Here is a 24,065-nt window from a genome sequence, read left to right as displayed (position 1 = left end):
CACCGTGAGCCAATAAGATTTTGCCGCATGTGCTGACTGGGCACAAGCTTTTAGGAAAAGAGAGAGTAGAGCGAGCAAAGTGATGACCTCTTCAGTGTGCTGCTGGTCCTTTATTGTTCAGTTAGCAGGTTAAGAGCATATTCTTTACAGAGCTTTGCTGTTTCTGCTGAAGTAAAGGTAGAGGACCTATTGCTTTAAACCCATGGACTCCAAACTGCGGCTTGAGGGCTGGATGTGGCTAGGACCGTTTTTAAGGCAAGGCAAAAGGGGGCAGCTGCCCTGGGTCCCATCATTGTAGTGGGGCCCAAAGCAGCTGCCTCATACTTGCCAACTATCCCAGTTTAAATTCCCTTATCCCTTGAAGATTTAGTCCTGTGTTGTGTCCCGATATCTCAGTGTAAACTTCTGCTGCTGCTCAGCTTTGCCCTATTGTCATGTAAAGATGAATTACCTGCAGACCCTGTGTTTACATGTAAATAACCTGCATTGATATGTAAAAAGTAGCTGCAATAATATGCAAATAGGCGTGGACCGTGGCATTGATATGTAAATATGTAAATATGTATACCATGTCCCCCTGAGGTCACATCCACCATTACTTCTGCTGAATGCTGCCCACTGGGGAGGTAAAGGGGCATGCTTGAAAGTCCTGCATACAACTGTGGTCATTGAGCCTAACATCAGCCTGTTTTGCAAAGGCAGGCAGTGAGGAGATGATGTGCTGTAACCTTTGGCAACCAATCAGTGAGCAGTAATGCTGTGCAGTAACCTCTAACAACCAATCAGTGAGTGGTATAGATGTTCAGGAACCTCTAGCAATCAATCAGTGATCAGTATTGATTGCTACACTAATCTCTAGCAACCGATTAACAAGCAGAAGTCATGTGCTGTAACCTCTAGAAAATAACAGTGAGCCGTAATGTGTGCTGTAACCTCTAGCAGCCAGTCAGTGAGCAGTAATAATACACTATAACATCTGGCAACCAATACCAAATGCTGCCTGATCTGATTCAGTAAACTGAATTTGAGTCTAGCTGCTATTTATTGTATGTCTCAAAGCATGTGGAGAGCAAAATTACGTGGAAGAGGGGGCCCAAGAATATTTTTGCCCAGGGTCCAGTCAATATTAAAGATGCCCCTGGATGTGGCCCTTTGCCTGCCTCTATCTGGCCCTTGGGGCACTACTTCAAGGCACTCTTCCTCCCACTGACATCAGTGAAGGGGCACTATTCCTCTCACTAATACCAGTGATGGAACATTGATGACTTCCACTAACACCACGCATTCACTTCTCCCGCTGGCCACAGTCGGGCCCTCCTAAAGTCTGAGGGATAGTAAATTGACCCTTTGTTTAGAAAGATAGGAGACCCTGCATTAAACAGTCATATTAATGTGCTTTGTGAACATTCTCAAAGGAGCAAAGAGCAGAAGTGTGACATCATGAGTGTGATGCTTTTCTTTCATTGTATCATCATGGGCTAAGATGAGTTCTAGATGGGTTAGCACATATGTTTATATCTCAAGATTAGATTAAAACTTTGGCAAACAAGACAGTTCACTTGTATGCATTTTAGCTGTAAAGTTTGAATTGTGTTGAGGTTGAAATGCTAAATAATAAACAATTTTACCCTGCAGAATTTTTAAATAGCCTGCTTCCATTCATTTTTCTGTGCTGTTAGAGACTACAGGGAAGTACAGATTTTCTTACAACATTCAGTTGGCATTGTGTGTATAGATTACAGACAGGCTTCCTACCTACACTACCTAACAGCAAAGCACCCAACTGTCCCTGATTTCGAGAGACTGTCCCTGATTTGGACCCTCTGTTACTCTTTCCTCCTTATTAGTCCCTCATTTTGGTCTGATCTATATAGTTGTATAAAAAATGCACTTTTTATCTATCAAAAAGTGTTTCCCAGTGCTAAACCTTTCATCCAATATCTAAATTGCTGCATCAGCAAATTCCAAAAGCTAATATAAAGGAATAGTAGTGATAAAAGAAGCACTTTTGGGCTTAACCAATCATTTTTTTTGTACATTTCTCCTTTGAGGGGGCGTGGCAGGGGGTGTGTCCTATGCCTACATACTTTTGATAATAGGTGCCCCTCGTTCCCATCTCAAAAACTTGGAAGGTGTGCCTAACAGTGCTGAAAAAATGGAGTATATACTGCTGGCATGATCAGGTATTTGAGCCTGACTCATTTTCTAAGAATTGTCTGTGACTAGGCAGGTAAAAAAGTGTCATAAATATTTATTACAAAGTACTTACAGAGGTTGGCCTAATGCAAAATTGCAGTCTATGAAAGATATGCTTTATGATAAGGAATATAGTCACTGGTTGGATGGTAATCTAGTTGAAACCATATTATTTATTAATTAATAGAATTAGACATTTCACGTATCAAGCTATTGGATCTCTATAAAATATTACTGAAGATATATTTCACTACTAATATTTTATATGCATAGACTTTTAGGATTTGGTTTGAGAAGATATAAACAAAGAAAGAAAGATTTTTTCCTGCGCTTGTAAAGGTGCTGTTGGTATAGGGTGGTAGTACTTTCAAAGGCAGTGAATTGGCAAATGATCGTGCATGTCCCACTACCTAAACTGACCAGGGGTGGTCCGAAGAACACCAGGTGAAGGAAAAAGGTGGAAGGCGCATGATCTGACACTTTGATCAAAAAATATAAATATATCATTTATTCACATACAAAAATGATAAAAGCATATAAAAAGTATCTACGTATTCATAAAAACAGGTTTACAACATATTCACATTAAACGTTTTTAGAAATTAAACATGCCCATACAAGGACAAGTGTTCAAAAAGTGGGCTGACGCATTTCGAGGGTGTCCTCTTCATCAAAGCCTTGTGTGACAACAAGAAAGGTCTGCATACAATTTTACTTCATATACAGGCTGATTTTACTGTTGTGGGTTTAGTAACACTTTAAGTCACATGTACAGTACATTTTAGCTTAGTTGGGAAATACATTTTCATATTGGTCTGGGGGGGTTTCTAATTTTACATGCATAAGTCATCTAAAAATTGAATGGATGAATCATGTAATTTGTATGACAGTGGCAAAACATCTTTTATTGGGTATGGATGGTTAGACTTGCCTACTTGGTTTGACTCCTTTGAGTGTTAGCATACACAGCAGGATTGTGTCTTTATCGCTCATCATTGTGTTATATTTATGTACACTTTTAGTTTGCTATTTGCAGTATATTAATTAGAATTCATTAAAGTATATCTAATGTGAAAACTTCAAAACGCATCAACGTAAGAGAAATCCCTTATGCCGCATACAAACGAGCAGACTTTCCGCCAGAAAAGGTCAGATGGAACGATTCCGTCAGACATTCCACTCGTGTGTGGAATTCATCAGACTTTTTTTTTCCAAAATTCTGACGGACCTAGAAATAGAACATGTTTCAAATCTTTCTGCCGGATCTCCACCGCAACCAGTTCCTATCAAGAAAACCATTCGTCTGTATGCTATTCTGATGGACCAAAAACTACGCAAGAGCAGCTATTGGCTACTGGCTATTGAACTTCCTTTTTCTAGTCCCGTCGTATGTCATCGCATTCTAGACGGTCAGACTTTGGTGTGATTGTGTGTAGGCAAGTCCGTTTCGGCGTAACTCTGCTGAAACTCCTTCGAAAAGTCCTTCAGAGTTCAGTCCGACGAGAAGTCCGCTCGTGTGTACGCGGCATTAGACAGTTCTCGCAGGAACTAGTGTAATTATTGGAATATTTATCTTTAAAGCAGTAATACACCCAAAACCAAAAATGTAATAGATTTTAGCTTACCAAACATTAGATGTAGTGGCTGCATTAGTTTTCTTTTTAGGCTTTTTTACCCCCTCAGTTGCACACAGTTGATCTAGTGGTAGGCAAAAAAAAAAACAATAACGCATAATCCAGTTTTCAACTCAATGTGTCAGGCAATGGAGGGCCAAGAGGCCCCAAATCTCCAAAATATTATGGAAATCAAACACAACAGGTCTTTAAAGGTGCCATAGATGACTTCACATTATATAGCTTTAATACAATGTGATTTTATTATGTATATACAAAAGTTAAAATATCATTGAAAGTATAAAAACTGCCACAAAAGATTATAAAGTTTCAAACAGCAGTGCAGCAGCTTCTGCTCTACATGTTTCACCAAATAGACTTCCTCAGCAGTCTTATGAATGCTGCATATTGCTGGTACTGTAGGTAGAAGAACAAACAGTGCACACATAAGTGATAATAAAATATATATAGTGAATATAAAATGTTTACACACCCCTCTTAAAATATGTAAAAAATTAGACAAAAATTAATCACTTCAGAACTTTTTCCACCTTTAATGTGACCGATAAACTGTATAATAACTCAGTTGAACAACAAACTGAAAACTTTTAGGTGAAGGGAAATAAATAAAAAAATAATAATAATATGGTTGCATAAGTGTGCACACCCTTACACTAATACTTTGTTAAAGCTCCTTCTTTTTGGGTATGAGTCTATCAGCATGGCACATCTCGACTTAGCAATATTTGGCTACTCTTCTTTGCAGAAACACTCCAAATCTGTCAGACGGTGAAGGCATCTCCTGTGCAAAGCCCTCTTCAGATCACCCCACAGATTTTCAATCGGATATAGGGTCTGGACTCTGGCTGGGCCAGTCCAAAATGTTAATCTTCTGGTGAAGCCATTTCTTTGTTGATTTGATTGTATGCTTGGATGTATCGTTGTCATGCTGAAAGATGAAGTCCCTTTTCATGTTCAGCTTTCTAGCAGAAGCCTGAAGGTTTTGTGCCAATATGGACTGGTATTTGGAACTCCAGCTTAAGGAAAACAGCCCCAAAGCATAATGCTGCCACTACCATGCTTCACAGTGGGTATGGTGTTATTTTGGTGACGAGCAGTGTTGTTATTGCACCAAACAAATCTTTTTGAATTATGGCCAAAAAGGTCAACCTGGGCTTCATCCGACCATAACACATTTTCCCACATGTTTTTGGGAGACTTTAGGTGTGTATTTGAAAAATTTAGCTGGGCGTGGATGTTTTTCTTTGTAAGAAAATGCTTCCATCTTGCCACTGTACCCCATAACTCAGACATATGAAGAATATGGGAGATTGTTGTCAAATGTACCACACAGCCAGTACTTGCCAGATATTCCTGCAGCTCCTTTAATGTTGCTGTAGGCCTCTTGGCAGCCTCCCTGATCAGTTTTCTTCTCATCTTTTCATAAATTTTTGGAGGGACGTCCAGTTCTTGGTGATGTCACTGTTGTGCCATATTTTCTCCTCTTGATGCTGGCCATCTTTACTGTGTTCCATGGTATATCTAATGCCCTGGAAATTCTTTTGTACCCTTCTCCTGACTGATACATTTTAACAATGAGATCCCTCTGATGCCTTGGAAGCGCTCTGCGGACCATGGCTTTTCTGTAGGTTGCGAATAAGAAAATGTCAGGAAAGACCTACAAGAACAGCTGAACTTTATTTGGGGTTGATCAGAGGCACTTTAAATGATGGCAGGTGTGTACTGACTACTATTTAACATGAGTTTGAATGTGATTGCTTAATTCTGAACACAGCTACATCCCCAGTTATAAGAGGGTGTGCACACTTATGCAACCACATTATTTTATTTTTTTATTTTTACTTCCTCCCCTTAAAGATTTAAGTTTGTTTTTCAATTGAGTTGTACAGTTTATAGGTCACATTAAAGGTGGAAAAAGTTAGGAAATGATTTGTCTTTGTCTAATTTTTTTACATCACAGAAACCTGACATTTTAAGAGGGGTGTGTATTATATCCACTGTATGTGTATTACAATTGTTTCAATAGCTCAATCAATAGTGCAAACCAAATATCAATCATGTTGGGAAGATGGGCCTACCAGAATGCTCATGGAATATTAAAATCAGTGTGATACCAGCAATATGCAGCATTTATAAGACTCCTGAGGAAACCTATACAGTGAAACATGTAGAGCAAAAGCTGCTGCACTGCTGTTCGAAACGACATGATCTTTTATGGTGGTTTTTATACTTTCAAAGATATTTTAACTTTTTTGTAATAAAATGGCATTGTATTAACTCTATATAACTCTGCAGTAGTTGTTTCTGGCACCTTTAAAGTCCCTTTAAAGTCCCGTTGTGTTTGAATTTTTGATTTCCATAATCCAGTTTGCTTCAGCGGGGCAAATACATTTATTCCTTGTTGCCCAGAAGGAAATCTGATATTCTGTGGATTAACAATCTCTTGCGTTGCGGATTTTGGCTGAAACTTGTGTAGCATACACACAGTCGCACAAAGTTGTCGGAAAATCCGATCGTTCTGAACGAGGTGACGTCAAACACGTACATTGGGACTAGTAGCCAATAGCTTTCGTCTCTTCGTTTATTCTGAGCATGCGTGGCACTTTGTCCATCGGAATTGTCTACACAGGATCGGAATTAATGCGATCGGATTTTGTTGTCGGAAAATTTTAGATCCTACTCTCAAACTTTGTGAGTTGGAAAATCTGGTGGAAAAAGTCAGATGGAGCCCACACACGATCGGATTTTCCGACAACATGATCCGATCGCACATTTTCCGTCGGAAAATCCGACCGTGTGTATGGGGCATTACTGTGAAGAAACCTTTCCGTATGTGGAGGTTAAATCTCGAAATGTGTCCGGTCCTGCTGAAGCAGCTGAATTTCGGTCAGCTTTACTATATCCACAGCCACTCTTTTATGTAGATTTTTACTTCCTAATGGAAAAAAAGCAGATGCGTTTGATAGCTTTGGTTTTTCATGAATGAATGCTGTCTGTTGCTTAAATTATTATTTTCTAGCCAAAAACTATTGTATGTGGTCTTTTATCATGCTCTCAAGTATCTTCCTGACTATAGATGTAAACCTAATTGGTTTATAGTTACTTAGTAAAGACTTTAAACTATTTTTAAATATAGGCACCACATTGGCCTTGCACAAATTTAGTGGTATCATGTATGTCATTATAGAGTCACTGGTTCGACTTACGCTCTGACTTTGAGATCACATGTCGCATGACATGTATAAATCAATGATTCCTTATGAGAGCTCTCTTAACCACTTACGGACTGCCGCACACCGATATACTTCCTTACTTTGAAAGGGGATATTGTTGTTATGGCAGCAGCTAGCTGCCATAACCCTGGTATCCTCTTCTTCGTCCGGCGGTCCACTTTCTGATAAGAGTGGTCTCTGCAGTGGATTTGCTGCAAGATCACTTTTATCGGCGGCCCCCCAATTGACTAAACCCCCCCCCCCCGCCGCACTCCTGTGCCTTTCCGCCGCTTACAGGAGCCGTTGGCAGTGCAGAGGCAATCAGATCTTCACCCTTGCAAGGCATGGAGATGAGTTGGGTGGGGGCCATCTTCCCCTAACTCGTCTCCATAACATTGCAGGGCGCAAGCAACGTCAAAACGCTCTTAAAGGGCCATTTAAAAAAAAAAAAACATTTTAAATTACAATTTTTTTTTTTTATTGCACCCCAGATCTACTATTTAAGAGATCCTGTCATGCTTTTTTTTCTATTACAAGGGATGTTTACATTCCTTGTAATAGTAATAAAAGTGACACGTTATTTTTAAACAGTGTAAAAATGACAAATAAAAGGTAAAATAAATAATAATAATAATAATAAAAAATTTAAACGCGCCCCGTCCTGTTGAGCTCGTGCAGAAGCGAATGCATACATGAGTAACGCCCGCATATGAAAACAGTGTTCAAATCACACATGTGAGGTATCGCCGTGTTTGGTAGAGCAAGAGAAATAATTCTAGCCCTAGACCTCCTCTGTAACTTAAAACATGCAACCTGTAGAATTTTTTAAACATCGCCTATGGAGATTTTTAAGGGTAAAAGTTTGTTGCCATTCCACAAGCGGGCGCAATTTTGAAGCGTGATGTGTTGGTATCAGTTTACTCAGTGTAACATTGTTTTTCACAATATAAAAAACAATTGGGCTAACTTTACTGTTATCTTATTTTTTAATTCAAAAAAGTATATTTTTTCCAAAAATATGCTGCTTGTAAGACCGCTGCGCAAATACGGTATGACAGAAAGTATTGCAGCAACAGCCAGTTTATTCTCTAGGGTGTTTATAAAAAAAATTATAATGTTTGGGGGTTCTAAGTAATTTTCTAGCAAAAAAACAAATGTTTTTAACTTGTAAACAACAAATCTCAAAAAGAGGCTCAGTCCTTAAGTGGTTAACTGGTCCAACTTGTGTCGGCCCGACTTTGGAAAAGGCTCCTGCACTACTTTGATCTGACTTTGGTCCGATTTGAGCCCATTGAATATCAAGTCGTATCCAAGTCAGATCACCATCTTACCTTTCCAACTTGCGACATCTGGCTTGGATTACAACAGCGGGAAAAGGAATTTATGTCACACCGGGATTGTTTTGAGTGGTCAAAGGACAAGTCAGACTATCTCAAAGTCAAACTAAAATCCGTATCCCCTTCATTAAAGTCGGATGGAAGTTGGATTGATGTTGGACTAAAATCACAGGGTAAAGTCGGATCAACAGTCGTACAACTGTCATGATGCACCAGTGTGAACCCGGGTCTTAGAAAAGGTTCCTGCACTACTTTGGTCCGACTTTAAGGCTTGATTCACATCTATGCATTTTAAGTGCTTTTTGCATTTTGCAGATATGCACTACAGAACGAGTTCCATAGGAAACCACGTTAAATCGACTGTAGTGCAAATCTTCAAAATGCAAAAAGCACCAAAAATGCATAGGTGTGAATACAGCCTTATACAACTTCAATGCCATAGAGTTTAAAAAGTCACATTAAGTCGGATCCAAGTTGGACTGAATTTGCAGGGCAAAGTTAGATCGGAAGTCGCACAACTTTCATGTTGGAGCAGTGTGAACCTGGGCTAAGGCTGGATTCACACCTATGCATTTTTTTTTGTGCTTTTTGCATTTTGCAGATTTCTACTACAGTCCATTTAACATGGTTTCCTATGGAACACGTTCTGTAGTGCAAATCTGCAAAATGCAAAAAGCACAAAAAATGCATAGGTGTGAATCCAGCCTAAAGCTTAGCTTGGCAGATTATCAGAACGAGCCCGCAGCTATTGAAGTCATAGGAATTTTGAAACACTCAGGGTCAGTTCACACCAGACGCAGTTCTCTGTGTGTTTTTTCTGCACTTAGGCTGCATTAACACCAATGCATTTTTAGTACTTTTTGCATTTTGCAGATTTGCACTATAGAACGTGTTCCATAGGAAACCATATTAAATGGACTGTAGTGCAAATCTGCAAAATGCAAAATGCACTAAAAATGCATAGGTGTGAATCAGGCCTAAGGCTGGATTCACACCTATGCAGATTTGCACTACAGAACATGTTCCATAGGAAACCATGTTAAATGGACTGTAGTGAAAATCTGCAAAATGCAAAAAGCGCTAAAAATGCATAGGTGTGAATCCAGCCTAAAAATGCATGCACAGTGTTTTTCCATGTTTTCCAATGGCTCTAGTTCACACCATGCAGTCAGTTGCAGTCAGTTTCCGGTCAGTTTCTGCACCTGAACTGATTGCACTGGTGTAAACTAGAGCCATTGGAATACATCTAAAACACTGAGCATGCATTTTTAGGCCCAGTTCACACCACAAAAATGCACTCTGGATACGTTCCGGATCAGTTTTTGATTACAGTTCACACCACACACAGTTCCAGTGCGTTTTTGATACAATTTGCTAGGTTCCAGTACAGTTCTGTGCAGAAAAAATGCAGCACGTTCTACTTTTTTTTTCTGCATCGGAAACTGACTGCACTGGTGTGAACTAGAACCATTGGAATACATGGAAAACACTGCATGCATTTTTAGTGCAGAAAAAAAGCACACAGAACTGCATCTGGTGTGAACTTTAATGTGCATACTTGTACTCCAGTCAGTGAGCCACAATGTACTGAAGTCATTGGATCACCCTGACAGCCAGGAAACCAGCATTTTGTAGAAAGTGCTATGTTTTTTAGTTTTCCTCTTCTGTAGCCGAAGTATAAACTGAGATCATCATCAATTTTCTATTTGAGAACATTTTAGCAATGTGTTTAAGATCTATGGTCCTGGAATAGTTTTCTAGGATGATGACTTGTGTGATTCACTGTGCCTTTTTTCCTTTGGTCTTTAATTACTGACATCCTCCTGGGTACATTGGTCAACGGTACTCAGTGGTGCTAAGGAACCATGTGGCCGGTTGCCATAGCAACCTGCCTTGTTTGCAGTGTGATAAGAGTTGTATAGAGCTGTGCATTTAAGCCCAGCTGTTACTGAACTTGGCAAATATAATAATAAAAATTGAAATGGCTTTTTTTTTTTACAAGACCTTGTCATTATTATGGTTTGCAGCAATCTAATTATACAAAACATGTATTTTTTTTCCTTAGCGTTAACACATTTTTCTCCTGAGAAATTGGCTACAGTCATGATCTGTGACAGACGCTGGGCTTATAAATCTTTCATTGTATTGACTTAATCTTATAATCATATTCTAGCAGTCAGATCATAGATATATAGTTATAAGTATATATTTAATTAGTTTATCATAGTTAATTGAAAAAACATTTATGGGAACCTATCCATGTGAAATCATACTGATGTCTTTGGGATATTGTTGTTGCTATTTTATAGCATTATTACATTAGTGTAACAAAGACATATTCTATTGAGCTGTTACTATGTCTGCTTGGACCAGAGGATTCCCAGGGAAGTGGAAAATATTTCTGGTACCCCTCTATCATGAATATAAAGTGTGACCCCCTAACATTCTCAGTAATCCCAAGACTCATACTTATCCTTCTGTAATGCTCCCTTAGCTAAGTGGTTAGCATTTCTGCCTAGCAGTGCTAGGGTCTCCAGTTTGAATTCCAACCATTACCTGCTTGTAGGTTCTCCCTCTGTCTGTGTGGGTTTCCACACTCCAAAGATCCTGTCAAAATTGGCCCTAGTATGTGTATGTACAGTATGTGAGTTAGGGACCTTAGATTCAAAGCTCCTTGAGGGTAGGGACTGATGTGAATGTCCAATATATATGTGAAGCACTGCGTGAATTGATGATGCTATATATGTACACATCATAACCCCAAGATTGACCTCACACTAAAGCTTGGTATACACAATGAGATTATCGGACAAATGACCATCTGATTTTTTTTTTTGCATGCTAGTTTGCATATCGAAAATTAAGAGGTTACTAAAGTTATGAAAATTCTCATACGACAGAATAAAAATTTGAACGTGACGTAATGTATTGTATTGTACATGTATTGTATTTTGAGAGGAAAACTAGATGAAAATCGTATGATCTGGTAATATACAAGAAATTATTTCGTGTTTGTCCCTGTAGATATTTTCGGACGAAAGCTGTGTACTAACAATCAAATTATCATACAATTGCTTAGAAATCTGTATTTTTTGTATTATTTTCTGATCGCATGTTAAATGAGAAGTACAGCCAAAGGTTGTTTGGCTGTACTTCTCCTGTGGATTACAGGAGTGCAGTTCATTCAGCACTCCTGTAATCCACAGTTCATTCTGCACTCCTGTAATCCACAGTTCATTCTGCACTCCTGTAATCCACAGTTCATTCTGCACTCATGTAATCCACAGTTCATTCAGCACTCCTGTAATCCACAGTTCATTCTGCACTCCTGTAATCCACAGTTCATTCTGCACTCCTGTAATCCACAGTTCATTCTGCACTCCTGTAATCCACAGTTCATTCCGCACTCCTGTAACCTATTTGCAGCAGACAGTCAGCTGTCTGCTGACATAACAGAGCCAGTAAAGGCTTGGCCAAGATTGCGACAATGAAGCCGAGAACTGCCCACATGCCTGGACCGACACCCGGCTCAGCCTCTCAGTGGAGCATGGGCCGGACTTTGGACATGCCTGACTTAGATGATACTTAGCAATGTTATACATGACAAAGTTAATGCTGATGACAATCAGTAGATAGAGACAGTGGTACAAGGTCTGATGGAGTGCTTTTACCTTTTGGAGCTGTTACAAACAACTCTTTTTACTTTTTTCTAACTGTTGAAACAGTTTATCACCTTTTTTCCTGTAACAGCTATTGGGTTCCCACATAAGTGTTGACATCAATCTTATGTAAATCTAGGATAGGATGGCACCACAAATTTCACCCCCGACCAACCATCCTGCACTTGGATTACCAACATTTACACATTCCATGCTGATTTGATTAGGATGTCCCAAGGTGAGAATAGATATGCTGGGGTATATTTCTGATCCTCTAGTAAATGCAGAAGTGTCTTGGTAAGCTACAAAATGTCTCCAGCATTACAGAACAGGATCAGTTGAAAGTGATAAACTATTAGACCCCCCCCCCCCCCCGTTATTCTCTCAGCCATCGCTGACCTAATCCCTAGCAATCAAAACTAATCCAATGAATTTAGTGCTTCCCGTGGTAGTGAACCACAAGAACAAATATGTAAATCAGGAGATCTTTTACACAGACTTTTTGATTTGCATACTTCTTCCATGTCACTGTCTCCGAGAACATTGTAACTAGCCTTTTCAGAAAGTGGTCAGCAAGAACTACTTCTAGATTTATTTGGTGCATTTAGAATTTGCTAGCAATAAAATAACCCATAGAAATGTTTCCCCGGTTGAATTTGATTGCTCTGGCAGTTCTAAAGATGATATCTAGTTTCTGTAGATTAGATGAATGTGTTTTGTGCATCATCTTTGTACTTTTCAGGCACATGTTAGCCTACTGTGTGCATGATGTAAAGGAAAAACCTGTTTATTACAAACTCCTATATGACTAACCTTTGACTTGATATGCCAAGAAAGTGAACTTGTTTGCTTGTATTTCACTTTTCAAGCATTTTTCTATCTATTATTTTCTATGGCCTTGTGTTTTTTTCCTGTACTTATTCTGATTGCACAATAACACAACAGTGCATCCGGTTTTATATGCATTATATATAGTCGATCTCCTGCTTCTATCCCTTCAAATGCACTTTGTGTAATCATTCATTCTACAAAGAGGAAAGCCAGAGACAAATAGAATATGCTTTATAAGAGGCTATTGCCAGATGGGAGAATAGAGGAGGGAGGTGCAAGGGGAATTTGGCGTAATGAGGTTGTCATGACAACGCAAATCTATCTGTGAGTTCCTGGGTGTTAGGCACCTGAAATTAGTTTTACCTTCATCACCTGGGCTATAGGACACACACTTTCCGAAGTCACAATGGAATTGTGGTAAGATGTTGTGTTTTGCATTTAATCAATTAGGATTATTCAGTTAGGTGATGCACAAAATAGTAAACATATGAAAAATGCGTTATACAATAGCAACCAATCAGAATTCAGTTTACTGTAGCGATGGCAGTGAAATATAGATTCTGATTGATTCCTAATGGGTTAGCAAAATTTAGTATAGTGCTCCTTGAATGTGTTCAAGTTTTTATTCAAGCAGGTCTTTAGTTTGAACAGTTAATAGTGGCTATAATTGTATATACTGCAGGGCTTACTGTAAAGTAGAGATAGTATGGAGTAGTATAGGGAGAATATGAAACTGTTCAAAATACATACAGATATATGATATGCAAATTTATTATATCACTTTTTTAATATGTGTCTCCTTTACATCAGCAGAAAACAAGAGCTATCAAACTCTTCGGAAGTCACAGTGCCGGATCGTCCAGTGTCACCACCAGCCACAGCACCACCAACCATGAAGGTAAGTGCGTATTCTAGAATGTTTTAAAACATGATAACTTCACAGAGCTATACCATGTGAGAGAGCTTTACTTTTTTTTACTTAGCTTTATTCTGTGTGCCTCATCTGTATGGAAATATGGCCTTAGCTGATTCACAAAAGCAATTACTCCATGTTATCAATGCATATGCTTCATAGGCTATTTCTTGTATCTTACTATTGTGTGATGTTTACACGTTTCTGGAAAAAAAAGTTTTATCATAAAGGTTGTCACTCCTTAAAATACCACTAGCTTCTGCATGGCAACAATTGTGGGGTTTTTGAGGAATACAAAAAAAAAGCCTTTAACTGTGAGCTTTAGTACTGATTCATGAGATCCATATCGATAATGAGAAATGGAAGCTTTCAGTACTTAAAATATATCTAAAGTCATTTTTTTATAGTTTTGCCTACAGCAGTAAATGGTCAAAACCCATTAGTTTTTGTTTTAGTTTTTTGTAATTGGGGAGATTTTCCTTCATTTCCAGTTCAGTGGGCACCATAGAAAGAGAGCAAATCAATGGGACATGTGTCCCCAATAGAAGATTTTCCTCTATTTCTGTTTTTGGGGAAAAGTTAACTTTGGATTTTCAGTCTTAGTGACAGTGGTCACCAGGGCAAATAACAGGAGTAAATCCACCTAAAGCCCCTTTAATACAGATCATGTCTGGTCCAGTCAGCAGGGGATCTGTTTACAGAGCACCCGCTGAATTGGTGCAGAAAATATATCAGTTTTGTGACGTGTTTCTGTTCTTCCTTTTTTTTTTTTTTTTTTTTGCTGTATATAAAAACAGGAGCTTTCTGGACCCATATTAGATCTATGGGCATCTGGATGTTAATTGACTTTCGTCTGTTTACATCAGTAAAAGAAGAAATGGCCCCACTCTGTACTCGTTCAAAATGATTTTATTCAGAACATCCCACATTTGGGATGTCCTGAATAAAAGAATTTTGATTGCGTACAGAGTGCGGCCATTTCTTCTTTTATTGACTACATGTGGAGGCGAGCCGAGGCAGGCACCTGTCCAGATCATCAAGCTTTCAAATCTTACCTGGAGCAGCGAGTCTTCTTGTTTGGATATCTGTTTACATCAGACTATCTCACATCTGTCACATTTAGGTCCAAAAAAAGCAGAGAGGGATGCAGACCTTTTTCATTTTGCGGACCTGGATGAATTTGTAAATTATTGAATGTAAATGGATTCAAGTCCGTTTACATCCACTCGCCCATAGAAAAACATGTAGCCCTCCAAAATGCAGACAGTTGGGCCTGATTGGACCCCCCTATATGAGAGGGACCTAATGGGGCAGAGTCAACAATTAAAACCAGACAGGGGCTCTAAACTCTCACCACATTAACTAAAGCTAAAAAAAATACATGGTTCTGACTTTAGATACAGCTTAAGCATCCAGTGAATGGAAAAAAAGTAATTAATCACCTATAGATTATGTTTGTGATTTTAAAGCTTTTATGAGAAAATGATTCACAAGTAAAATAAGGAATACAAAATATGGTTGGCATGGGTGGAGGCCAGACACCTTATGGTCTAGTTTTGTATTACAGCCCCTGCTCCCCACCACCCCCCTTCCTTGTGTCCCCCCCCCCATCTCCCCTGACCTGAACTAATACTGGCATTTCTCCTCCCACAGATTATAATATTTGCTGTGCTAATGCTGGTCCTTATACTTGCCAGAAGAGTTAGAGACTCTTATATCCTATGTTTCTTATTAGTTGAATCTCTGTCTAATGTCCTTGAGATACATAGGCCAATCCATATTAGATGCAGTAAATCGTTCTCTTGTAATATCTACTGCTATTCACATTTAAACTGATGTTTTATCTCAATAAACATTCTTTCTGTTAAAAAAATAAAATAAGGAATATGGTATACTCATGCATTTTATTGAATTTATCTTATAGTTATTTGTTCAGTTGGCTTTGGGTTCTGCTATATGAGCAGATCGGGGGATTTGGCTTGTTTTCAATGACCAGGTGACAGAAGTGCTTCAAATCATACTTACACTTTTGCAATCAAATTTCGGAAAACACCATTATGTGTCACTTACAGTGCCTTGCAAAAGTATTCGGCCCCCTTGAACTTTTCAACCTTTTGCCACATTTCAGGCTTCAAACATAAAGATATAAAATTTTAATTTTTTGTGAAGAATCACCAACAAGTGGGACACAATTGTGAAGTGGAACGAAATCTATTGTATATTTTAAACTTTTTTAGCAAATAAAAAACTGAAAAGTGGTGCGTGCAAAATTATTCAGCCCCTTTACTTTCAGTGCAGCAAACTCACTCCAGAAGTTCAGCGAGGATCTCTGAATTATCCAATGTTGTCCTAAATGAATGATGGTGATAAATAGAATCCACCTGTGTGTAATCAAGTCTCTGTATAAATGCACCTGCTCTGTGATAGTCTCAGGGTTCTGTTGAAAGCGCAGAGAGCATCATGAAGACCAAGGAACACACCAGGCAGGTCCGTAATACTGTTGTGGAGAAGTTTAAAGCCGGATTTGGATACAAAAAGATTTCCCAAGCTTTAAACATCCCAAGGAGCACTGTGCAAGCAATCATTTTGAAATGGAAGGAGTATCAGACCACTGCAAATCTACCAAGACCTGGCCGTCCCTCTAAACTTTCAGCTCAGACAAGGAGAAGACTGATCAGAGATGCAGCCAAGAGGCCCATAATCACTGTGGATGAACTGCAGAGAACTACAGCTGAGGTAGGAGAGTCTGTCCATAGGACAACAATCAGTCACACACTGCACAAATCTGGCCTTTATGGAAGAGTGGCAAGAAGAAAGCCATTTCTCAAAGATATCCATAAAAAGTCTTGTCTAAAGTTTGCCACAAGCCACCTGGGAGACACACCAAACATGTGGAAGAAGGTGCTCTGGTCAGATGAAACCAAAATCGAACTTTTTGCCCACAATGCAAAACGATATGTTTGGGGTAAAAGCAACACAGCTCATCACCCTAAACACACCATCCCCACTGTCAAACATGGTGGTGGCAGCATCATGGTTTGGGCCTGCTTTTCTTCAGCAGGGACAGGGAAGATGGTTAAAATTGAGGGGAAGATGGATGCAGCCAAATACAGGACCATTCTGGATGAAAACCTGTTGGAGTCTGCAAAAGACCTGAAACTGGGACGGAGATTTATCTTCCAACAAGACAATGATCCCAAACATACAGCAAAATCTACAGAGGAATGGTTCACAAATAAACATATCCAGGTGTTAAAATGGCCAAGTCAAAGTCCAGACCTGAATCCAATCGAGAACCTGTAGAAAGAGCTGAAAACTGCTGTTCACAAACGCTCTCCATCCAACCTCACTGAGCTCGAGCTGTTTTGCAAGGTAGAATGGGCAAAATTTCAGTCTCTCGATGTGCAAAACTGATAGAGACATACCCCAAGCGACTTGCAGCTGTAATCGCAGCAAAAGGTGGCTCTACAAAGTATTAACGCAAGGGGGGCGAATAATTTTGCGCGCCCCACTTTTCATTTTTTTATTAGTTAAAAAAGTTTCAAAAATCCAATAGATTTCGTTCCACTTCACAATTGTGTCCCACTTGTTGGTGATTCTTCACAAAAAATAAATTTTTTATATCTTTATGTTTGAAGCCTGAAATGTGGCAAAAGGTTGAAAAGTATAAGGGGGCCGAATACTTTCGCAAGGCACAGTACCTGACACAGGAGCCAGCGAAGTCACCGCTGTCCCCTGTAGTCCACAACATCCATCTTCTCGGTGGGTCTCGCTGCTCCGCCGCTGTCATTCGGCGAAGCCGCGATGACGTCACTCCCACGCATGCGCACAGGAGCCGCCACTTGTGGCATATCGCCGTTGACAGCGGCGTGCTCAGTGCCGGTCTTTCGGCAAATATCTCCTAAACCGTGTAGGTTTAGGAGATATTTCTTGGACCTACAGGTAAGCCTTAATCTAGGCTTACCTGTAGGTCAAAGTTGGTTGTAAGGGTTTACAATCACTTTAACACACATTAGAAAAGTTATTTGTATGTTTGCTATAAAAACTACACAGGCACATCATTCACCATAATTATGCTGCACTCACATGTTGCACTCATGTGTTGGCTATGTCGTTTTCACACTTAATTTCCTGTAATACAGGGGTGTCCAAACTTTTTTCAAAGAGGGCCAGATTTGATGAAGTGAGCATGTGTGAGGGCCGACCATTTTGCCTGACATTCTTTGAACCATTAAATTACGATCTAAGTGTGTTCATCCAAGCACTAATACGCTGCCCAACAAGAATTCTCTTGCCTTTGTGGCTGTGTGTGATGAAGTGATGCGAACGGGCATGATATTTGGATATATATATCTTTTTTGGCCCCAACAAATCCCCAGGATGAGCTTGGGCGTGTTATTTGAATATACTGTATTTATCGGCGTATAACACGCACCTTCACTTCAAGAGGGAAGTTTCAGGAAAAAAAACATTTTAAATAAAGAACTGTGAAGCAAAATAAGGGTCAGTGCCCATCAATGCAGCCGAATCAGTGCCCATCTGCAGCATCACCATTGCCATGAATGTGCCATTACCATGAATGCAGCCTCACCATTACCATGTATGCAGTCTTACCATTGCAATCAATGCAGCCTTACCATTGCCATGAATGCAGCCTCACAATTGCCACAAATGCAGCCTTACCATTACCATTAATGCAGTCTTACCATTGCCATGAATGCAGCCTCACAATTGCAGCCTCACCATTGCCATTAATGCAGTCTTACCATTGCCATGAATGCAGACTTTCCATTGCCATGAGGGCAGCCTTACCATTTTCATGAATGCAGCCTTACCATTGCCTTGAATGCAGCCTTTGAATCCAGCCTCACATGTGCCATGAATGCAGCCTTACCATTGCCATGAATGCAGCCTTACCATTGCCATCAGTGCAGCCTGATCGATGCCCATCTGCAGCCTCAGAGGAGACAGGGAGGGGGGCGGGACAAGCGCCACCAGATTACATACAGGAGAATCTCCTGTTTACACGGAGGCCTCTTTAATACAAAGTCCCACCTCCTATGATACACAGTCATCCAATTCCAGCCCAGGAAACTAGACTTCCTATTACAGATGCCGCAGAGTAAACAGGAGATTCTCCTGTATGTAATTTGACGGCTCTCGTATATGTATCTCAGTATCTCAGTATATATCCAAATGACCAGAGGGACCACATTTGACCAGAACGCGGGCCACAATTGGCCCATGGGCCGGCCTTTGGACATGCCTGCTGTAATATGTACCATTTTTTTTCTATATGTTAGATTCTCATTTTCCTGATGAAGCTAATTGTGAGTAGTGAGTCTGTCCCAAGTCTGTCTTCATTAACATAAAATAAAAGAAGCCCAGCCTCCCAACGTTTAACCCTTTGTTGGGACAGACAGTGTTCAAATCGAATTACAATTGATAATGAAAATTTGCCTACACAGTACAGACAGGGTTTATAATGGCAAATACAGATGCCCAGCCCCCTCATGAACAGGGAAAATTACCTAGGACCCAGGGCCCTGAATAAAGCATGTAAAAAGATAAAAAGCTTTTTTTTTATATTTTATTTAAGATATGCTATGTGAATGGGGACATATATCACATATTAAGCAGATGTTATCTCAATTTGGCTGCAAAATTGGAAATACACTTTAATTACATCTATAAAGGATATTTACTGAATGTGTTAAGGGATTGACAAAACCTTTTAAACAACAAACCAGTACATATTTTCTAATATATCCTATCTTCTAATGATGAGTTGAGGTAGTGCAGCAGTGTAAGAAAAGAACACGTTATCTCCACGTGATGTTATTCAGACACTAGAGTAGAGTAGACACTACACATGTGTGTACCATGCTACACCCACACTGTATAGGTCAGAATGTATCTGTGGTTTGCTGTATTTTGGGACTACTCCCCCATGAAAGCATTTTTTGGCTTCAGACTTATTTGCCTAAGTCATTGCAGACAAAGAACACACCTTCAATACACATTACACTTAACTTGCCATAATGGATACAGAGCTGACTTCCAAGCATAAGAACATTGTTAGCAAGACAGAGTAATAGTGCAGGTCCATCAATATCAATCTCTGTTCAATTATCCTCTTGTTGACTTCAATGGAAGCAAACTAAGTTCTTTGAAGCCACTTTCAGTTTATCTGTGACATTTTAGAATATGAATATTTTTTCTTTATACATTAATTTGCCATTAGGCAGCACATATTCCAAGGCAAGATCTGGCCTAACTCTTTTGGGATCAGGGTTTATTGATGTGTAAATATCCAGATCAAATGTAGCAGTACCGTTATGTTTAAGTTAACTGGATGGTAGAACTATGACTAAGATTAATCCACAGATTACAGACACCGAGGGGTTAAAACAAGCTTTCAGACCTACAAAAGGTGAGCACAGGCGCAGAAATGCTTTCAGACATTTTTAGATTGCGGGATTGCAATTCCAGGCTTGATCACAATAATAACTTATTTTAAGTGTAGCTTACTCAAGTTCATTTTATGGATGTGGCAGAATTACCCTTGTTACTTTACATCATTACATTTATTTCTAAGCTAAAGTAGTTCAGGCTTACCCCAATTATGATGATGAGACGTATTTAATACCTAATGTATCTAATAATTAGACCGCATGTGTTGTGATGGAGCATAATAGTTTTACATTTGATCCTTAAGCCTCATACACACAATCTGATTTTCTGACGGGAATTGTGTGATGTTGGGCAGTATTCCAACATGATAATGACCCAAAACACACCTCTAAGATGACCACTGCCTTGCTAAAGAAGCTGAGGGTAAAGGTGATGGACTGGCCAAGCATGTCTCCAGACCTAAACCCTATTGAGCATCTGTGGGGATCCTCAAATGGAAGACGGACGAGCGCAAGGTCTCCAACATCCACCAGCTCCATGATGTCATCATGGAGGAGTGGAAGATGACACCAGTGGCAACCTGTGAAGCTCTGGTGAACTCCATGCCTAAGAGAGTTAAGGCAGTGCTGTAAAATAATGGGGGCCACACAAAATATTGACACTTTGGGCCCAATGTGGACATTTTCACTTAGAGGTGTACTCACTTTTGTTGCCAGCGGTTTAGACATTAATGGCTGTGTGTTGAGTTATTTTGAGGGGGCAACAAATTTACACTGTTATTCAAGCTGTACACTCACTACTTTACATTGTAGCAAAGTATCATGTCTTCAGTGTTGTCACATGAAAAGATATAACAAAATATGTACATAAATGTGAGGGGTGTACTAACTTTTGTGAGATATTGTAATATATATATATATATATATATATATATATATATATATATATTTATTTATTTATTTTTTTCATGTAAAAATGGATGCATCATCGGGACTATAGATGGTGTCAATCAGTAGGGTACAGGACAGTGTCAGACGGTGTCAGAAGGAAAGAGTTTGGTGTCAGTTTTTCATTTTTATTACTTTTCACAATTTTTTAGGAGCCCCGTTGGGGGTGCTTTGGTGGAATATCAGGCGTCTAAACTCCTGATGTCTCACTTTGTTAGACAGAAAAAGGAACCGAGGACAGATTCCCCAGTCCTGTTCTCTGCAGCCTTAGCTGCACTGGACATAAAACGAATGAGAAGTGCTCTGTGCTGAGCAGTACAGATCATTCATTGTGTTCATTCAGAAAAAGAACACCCTTTAACCACTTGCCGACCGCCGCACGACGATGTACGTCGACAGAATGGCACGGGCAGGCATAAGGGCTTACATGTACGTCCTTGCCTGCCCGCGGGTCGGGGGCCCGATCGGGCCCCCGCCCGGTGCCTGCAGCGGTCGGTATTCGTTCGGGAGCGATCCCGGACGAGGGGACGGCCATTCATTCATGGCCACCCCCTCGCGATCGCTCCCGACGAATGAAAATGTCCGGTGACATCACTTCCTCTCCTGTAATGTAAACACAGGAGAGGAAGTGATGTATTCTCTCCTCCGTGTCGGTATTTTTCGTTCCGGCACCAAGGAGAGAGCATCGGTGAGTTGCACAAGCACTACACTACACAGTAGAACATGCCAGGCACACTCACACCCCCCCTTTACCCCCCGATCACCCCCCAATTACCCCTGCCCCCCCAGTCACAGTGACACCAATTGCTTTTTTTTTTTTTTTTTTTTTTTTTTTTTTGCATTGGTGTCATTTGTGACTGTAATAACTGTTAGGGCAGTTAGGGTTAGCCCCCTTTAGTTCTAATGTGCCCCCCTAACCCCCCCAATAAAGGTTTAACCCCGTGATCACCCCCCCTCGCCAGTGTCACTAAGGCTGGGTTCACATTGCAGCGGTTTATGAGAACGAATGTGATTCGCACCGCACTGCAGTGCAAATCACATCCGATCTCTGTGCGATTCGAGTTCAGCCATACAGATAGTATGGCTGAATTCGTGTCGCACCCGCCGCACCCGCCGCACCCGCCGCAAATTCGCACGGGACCCTTTTTTTGGCCCGCAGCAGAATCGGATCGCATGGGTGTTCACACCATGCGATCCGAGTTTGCAGATCGCACTGCGATATGCGAACTGATCTGGGGGTGTCATTAACATTTCACTGACACTCCCAGCAGTTCGCATAGGGCAGTGTGAACTGCCGCCGGGAGGCATGCGATGCGGGAACCCGCCGCGGATTCATGGCGTTCCCGCATCGCTCCAGTGTGAACCCAGCCTAATAAGCGGTCATTTTTCTGATCGCTGTATTAGTGTCACAGGTGACGCTAGTTAGGCAGGTAGGTATTTAGGTTCGCCGCAGCTTTTTATAGCGCCAGGGACCCCCATATACTACCGCATAAAGCCCCCTGATTGCCCCCTAGTTAACCCTTTCACCAGTGATCACCATATAACTGTTAGAGGTGACGCTGGTTGGTTAGTTATTTTTTTATAGTTTCAGGGCACCCGCCATTTATTACCTAATAAAGGTTTAACCCCCTGATCACCCGGCGGGTGTCATTTGTGACTGTAATAACTGTTAGGGCAGTTAGGGTTAGCCCCCTTTAGTTCTAAGGTACCCCCCTAACCCCCCCAATAAAGGTTTAACCCCGTGATCACCCCCCATCGCCAGTGTCACTAAGGCTGGGTTCACATTGCAGCGGTTTATGAGAACGGATGTGATTCGCACCGCACTGCAGTGCAAATCACATCCGATCTCTGTGCGATTCGAGTTCAGCTATACAGATAGTATGGCTGAATTCGTGTCGCACCCGCCGCAAACTCGCACGGGACCCTTTTTTTGGTCCGCAGCAGAATCGGATCGCATGGGTGTTCACACCATGCGATCCGAGTTTGCAGATCGCACTGCGATATGCGAACTGATCTGGGGGTGTCATTAACATTTCACTGACACTCCCAGCAGTTCGCATAGGGCAGTGTGAACTGCCGCCGGGAGGCATGTGATGCGGGAACCCGCCGCGCATTCGTGGCGTTCCCACATCGCTCCAGTGTGAACCCAGCCTAATAAGCGATCGTTTTTCTGATCTCTGTATTAGTGTCACAGGTGACGCTAGTTAGGCAGGTAGGTATTTAGGTTCGCCGCAGCTTTTTATAGCGCCAGGGACCCCCATATACTACCACATAAAGCCCCTTGATTGCCCCCTAGTTAACCCTTTCACCAGTGATCACCATATAACTGTTACAGGTGACGCTGGTTGGTTAGTTATTTTTTTTATAGTTTCAGGGCACCCGCCATTTATTACCTAGTCTCACTAGTGTACCCCTAAATTTAGGGGTGTCTACTTTCCAAAATGGGGTCATTTGGGGGGGGTTTGTGCCATCTTGGCATTTTATGGCCTTCAAAACTGTAACGCCCTTAGAAAGCCTGAAGGCGGTGCTTGGTTTTCGGGGCCCCGTACGCGGCTAGGCTCCCAAAAAGTCCCACATATGTGGTATCCCCGTACTCAGGAGAAGCAGCAGAATTTATTTTGGGGTGTCATTTCACATATGCCTATGGCATGCGTAAGCAAAATATCATTTAGTGACAACTTTGTGAAAAAAAAAAAAAAAAAAATTAAAGTTTGTAATTTTCCCGCAACTTGTGGCAAAATATAAAATATTCCATGGACTCAACATGCCTCTCAGCAAATAGCTTGGGGTGTCTACTTTCTAAAATGGGGTCATTTGTGGGGGTTTTGTGCCATCTTGGCATTTTATGGCCTTCAAAACTGTAATAGGTAGTGAGAAGTGAAGTCAAAAATTTACGCCCTTAGAAAGCCTGAAGGCGGTGCT

General features: G+C 40.7%; 1 protein-coding gene across 9 annotated transcripts in view; it reads left to right on the top strand.

Moving 5' to 3' along the window:
• RAP1GAP2 (RAP1 GTPase activating protein 2) overlaps window positions 1–24,065 on the top strand; it is a 1,165,364-nt gene that overhangs the window by 814,747 nt on the left and 326,552 nt on the right. For 7 of the 9 annotated variants that reach the window (XM_077480481.1, XM_077480477.1, XM_077480484.1 and 4 more), the window contains one exon: window positions 13,680–13,767. In XM_077480481.1, the coding sequence (XP_077336607.1) occupies window positions 13,680–13,767 (88 nt within the window). The remainder of the gene's footprint in view (window positions 1–13,679; window positions 13,768–24,065) is intronic. The other 2 variants (XM_077480479.1, XM_077480476.1) reach the window with 1 other exon arrangement.

Source organism: Lithobates pipiens, unplaced genomic scaffold (assembly GCF_037356315.1).
Source record: "Lithobates pipiens isolate NorthernLeopardFrog02 unplaced genomic scaffold, aLitPip1_a1.2 Scaffold_16, whole genome shotgun sequence".
In the NCBI taxonomy this organism is placed as follows: Eukaryota; Metazoa; Chordata; class Amphibia; order Anura; family Ranidae; genus Lithobates; species Lithobates pipiens.
This window is presented reverse-complemented; position numbering and strand designations above follow the sequence as displayed.